The 3,862-nt window shown below is 42.4% G+C and overlaps 1 protein-coding gene across 1 annotated transcript; it reads left to right on the top strand.

The window, feature by feature from the left end:
• Positions 1-340: 340 nt before the first annotated feature.
• LOC138802187 (hemoglobin subunit beta-2-like) lies at positions 341-2,429 on the top strand. The gene is made up of 3 exons (XM_069985368.1): positions 341-432; positions 1,920-2,142; positions 2,296-2,429. The coding sequence occupies exons 1-3, from the start codon at positions 341-343 to the stop codon at positions 2,422-2,424; spliced, it is 444 nt and encodes a 147-aa protein (XP_069841469.1). The 3' UTR covers positions 2,425-2,429.
• The last annotated feature ends 1,433 nt before the right edge of the window (positions 2,430-3,862 follow it).

The raw sequence follows: 3,862 nt of genomic DNA, 5'->3' as shown, positions 1-3,862 counted from the left end.
AAACAGAACTAGGTGGAGGTACAGAATTGGACAATAGAATTCTATGACTCCATTATTAAGTATATGGTACACAACAAATGAAGTCATGGTGATGTTCAACTATGTTTAGAAAAATAACCCAGTTTATTAATATATCACAAGGTACTTAGTATCACAGTACACCAATGTATTGACCACTTTCTGGAAGTTATCAGATTGAGGTGGTTAGTAGGAGGATTACACAGCAGAAATGTACATGGGTGGACTGTAGGAAGGTCACTATATAAAGGACACTTAGTGGCCAAGATGCACAGCACACTATAAGAGATTCAACTCAACAAGCTCCAACCCAACAACAACAATGGTGCACTGGACTGCTGAAGAGAAAGCCGCCATTACCTCCACCTGGGCCAAGGTTAATGTTGAACAGGACGGTCATGATACCCTGGCAAGGTAATGACATATCATATCTCTTATTTCACAACATTGTATTACTATTACTTTTATGATTTATTCAAGTTCTATCCTGTCTTTTTCCTATTTTTCTTTTTTTCCTTCTAAACTTAATTCTGACTGTTGTCAGTCAGAGAAGATATTCTTATGTATATACAGAGGTCAAAAAGTGATGGTATACTTTATTAGAACATGTCATCACTATATGTGTCATAAGGAGATTACATGTTCTAACCATATACACCACGGGTGTCAAACTCAAGCCCTCCAGCTAAAGCTTTGGCTTTTCAGGCATGATGGGAATTGTAGTTTTGCAACAACTGGAGGGCCTGAGTTTGACACCTCTGTTTTACACAGTGCTGGTGTAGCGCTCCGTACCCCCTTCTGAGGTTTTCCTTACCCAGTGGTACTCCCAGCCCACTACAGCAATTTACAATCAGCTGTTAAAGGGGCTGTGCAGGGACAAAACATTGAATTGGGCACCACACTACTAGGGGGTTTGTCCCCTTCCAACCTCTTTGAACTAAGCACATGATTTATCTTCTATTGTATACTTAAAGTTTGTTACAATGTATCAAATGAATTAACCAGAATATTAGATACACTTGTTGTGAACAGTTATTAGTATCAGGTGTGGAAAAAGTTTGGGCCAAGAATATTTCCATTCATAGGGCCAGTTCACACTGAGCAAATCTCGGAATTCCGCGGCGGAGATTTCCGCCACGTAATCCCATCGTGCTCAGTGTGCTGCTGTAGGTAAATAGAGAGGGTGCGCACTCCTCCGCTCCCTCTCCTCTCCGCTGAAAGAACTAACATGTTAGTTCTTTGTGTAGCAGCAGCGGACGAGCGTGCTCCCTCTCCATTCACTTACAGCAGCACACTGAGCACGGCGGGATTCCGCTGCGAAAATCTGTGCCGCGGAATTACGACGATCTTGCTCAGTGTGAACTGGTCCTATAAAAAATTTTCTTGGCCCAAACTTTTTCACACCTGATACTAATCATAACTGTTCACAACAATTACAATATCTTTTTCTGTCTATGGGCGAGTTCACACTGAGCAACATCGTCGGAATTCCGCGGCGGAGATTTCGGCCACAGAATCCCGCCGTGCTCAGTGTGCTGCTGTAAGTGAATGGAGAATGCGAGCGCTCGTCCGATGCCTCCGCTCAAAGAACTAACATGTTAGTTTTTTGAGCGGAGAGGAGAGGGAGCGGATGAGCGCGCACCCTCTCCATTTACCTACAGCAGCGGAATTCCGACGATGTTGCTCAGTGTGAACTGGCCCATAGACAGTAAAAAGATATTGTAATTGGTGAAGCTTCAAAACACAAAGCAAAGAAGAAAAGCATATAAAAAGTACAGTATACAATGATTAACCCTAATGTCCACCAACAGCTATTTGTATACATATAACATTCAGTCATTTCCTAAAATGAGAACAAATATGAGAATAAAACTTAGAATAAATTGTAATTTTCTCAATAGGCTGCTGGTCGTGTACCCCTGGACCCAGAGATACTTCAGCTCCTTCGGAAACCTCTCCAATGTCACCGCCATCTCTGGCAATGCCAAGGTCCATGCTCATGGCAAGAAGGTGCTCACCGCTGTTGGAGGTGCTGTCCAACATATGGATGATGTAAAAGGTCACCTCGCTAACCTCAGCAAGTCCCATGCCCAGGAACTCCATGTAGACCCTGAGAACTTCAAGGTAGAGATCTACATACTAATAAGATAATACTCTTGAGTTTTCTCATGTAAATACTTATATGAGAGGGAGGGGGCTTACAGTTGTTCACTGGTGGGATTACACACACTTGTGCTGTCAATTTTTATTAAACTACTGTAATGTCTTCTTCCACAGCGTCTGGGAGAAGTTCTGGTCATTGTCTTGGCTTCCAAGTTGGGATCTGCATTCACCCCTCAGGTCCAGGCTGCCTGGGAGAAGTTTATCAATGCCCTGGTTGCTGCTCTGAGTCATGGCTATTTCTAAATCATCAAGACAGTTCTGGTGAAAATGATGTTACAGAAAATAAAAATGACTTCTAAAAGTTAGAATTGTGTTGTTTCTTAATAGTCGCTACATATGAAAGTCAGTGCAATTTACTCTAATATACAAATAAACTCTACAGGTGTCTGTATATGCCACATGTTACACTGCCTCTTATCCCCTACATTATAAAGGGGCACTCTATCTAGAGTGGACTTCTGTATATGTGGCATTGATCATACATTGATAGCACAATCTGCAAGTGAAATGAACTGCAGCCACTCCCGTAAATTCCTCTAAGGGAATAAAGAATGGACAAACTTCCTCCACTCCAATACAGGTTATCAAGCGCAGGTTCAAAAAAATCGTAGTAAAATTAAAATTATTATTAGACACAACATGTTTCAAAGTCGGACTGACTTCTTTTTCAAATGTCTTATAAAAACTTGTGTCTAATAAATTTACATTTTTAATACACGTTTTTTAATTTTACTATGATTTTTTTTGAACCTTCGCCCAATAACCTGTATTGGAGTGAAGGAAGTCTGTATAAAATATGCATGTGGTATTGTGGTATGCATGTGGGAAAATCATAAGAGGAGCAATTTAGGTAGGGTGGTATCAGGGTAGATCCCCATTAACTCGAGTCAGGAGAAGAATGGAATTGCAGCCGTGCATTACAAACCATAGTAAATTGGGCGCTCGGATTTAATTTCCTTAAAGGTGTTGGCCACTTTATAGAAAAAAAGGCCAGTGTACAGTATTAGTGAGTGTATTCACTGTATATACTGACAGCAGCTCCCTGTGTACCTCATAGAGCTAAAATCAGACTCCCCTTCTCCAGGCTGGGCTGCCCTGCTCTGTTTTGTTTCTGTCCATAAAATGGCCGACATGGAGGAGCATGTGACCATGCCCTGCCCCCTGTGTCCTCCATAGGAATATACACGCTCAATCGGTATGGTCACATGCTCCTCCATGTCAGCCATTTTATGCACAGAAACAAAACAGAGCAGGGCAGCACAGCCTGGAGGAGAGGAGTCTGATTTTAGCTGTATGAGGTACACAGGGATCTGATGTCAGTATATACAGTGAGTACACCTACTTATACTGTATACTGACCTATTTTACTATAAAGTGGGCAACACCTTTAAAGCGAATGTACCATAAGATACATCGGTTTAAGTTTTTTACATGAACAGACCGGTGCCGAACCCCCTCCCCTCTGTGACACAGTTCCATTGATTCTAATGGAGCCCCGTCACAGAGGGGAAGGGAGATAGTCACACTGGGGGGCCGGTGGGCCCACCTCCTCTGCTTTAGGCTGGGCTGGTGCTTGGTAATAGACTGGCGCCATGCTCAGGAACCGGTTTGCAGTTAAAAAAAAAAAGGACCACGGCACCGGCATCCCTGCACTGATCTATTCATGTAAAAAACTTAAAGC

This window comes from Dendropsophus ebraccatus, chromosome 9 (genome assembly GCF_027789765.1).
Source record: "Dendropsophus ebraccatus isolate aDenEbr1 chromosome 9, aDenEbr1.pat, whole genome shotgun sequence".
NCBI classification, from domain to species: domain Eukaryota; kingdom Metazoa; phylum Chordata; class Amphibia; order Anura; family Hylidae; genus Dendropsophus; species Dendropsophus ebraccatus.
The sequence above is the reverse complement of the archived record's forward strand: the minus strand, read 5'-3'. Positions and strand labels throughout refer to the sequence as shown.

Coding starts and splice junctions, on each gene's coding strand:
- LOC138802187 (XM_069985368.1), top strand. CDS start 341: ATGGTGCACTGGACTGCTGAAGAGAAAGCCGCCATTACCTCCACCTGG. Junction 433..1,919: donor GGTCATGATACCCTGGCAAG/GTAATGACATAT, acceptor TTTTCTCAATAG/GCTGCTGGTCGTGTACCCCT. Junction 2,143..2,295: donor TAGACCCTGAGAACTTCAAG/GTAGAGATCTAC, acceptor CTTCTTCCACAG/CGTCTGGGAGAAGTTCTGGT.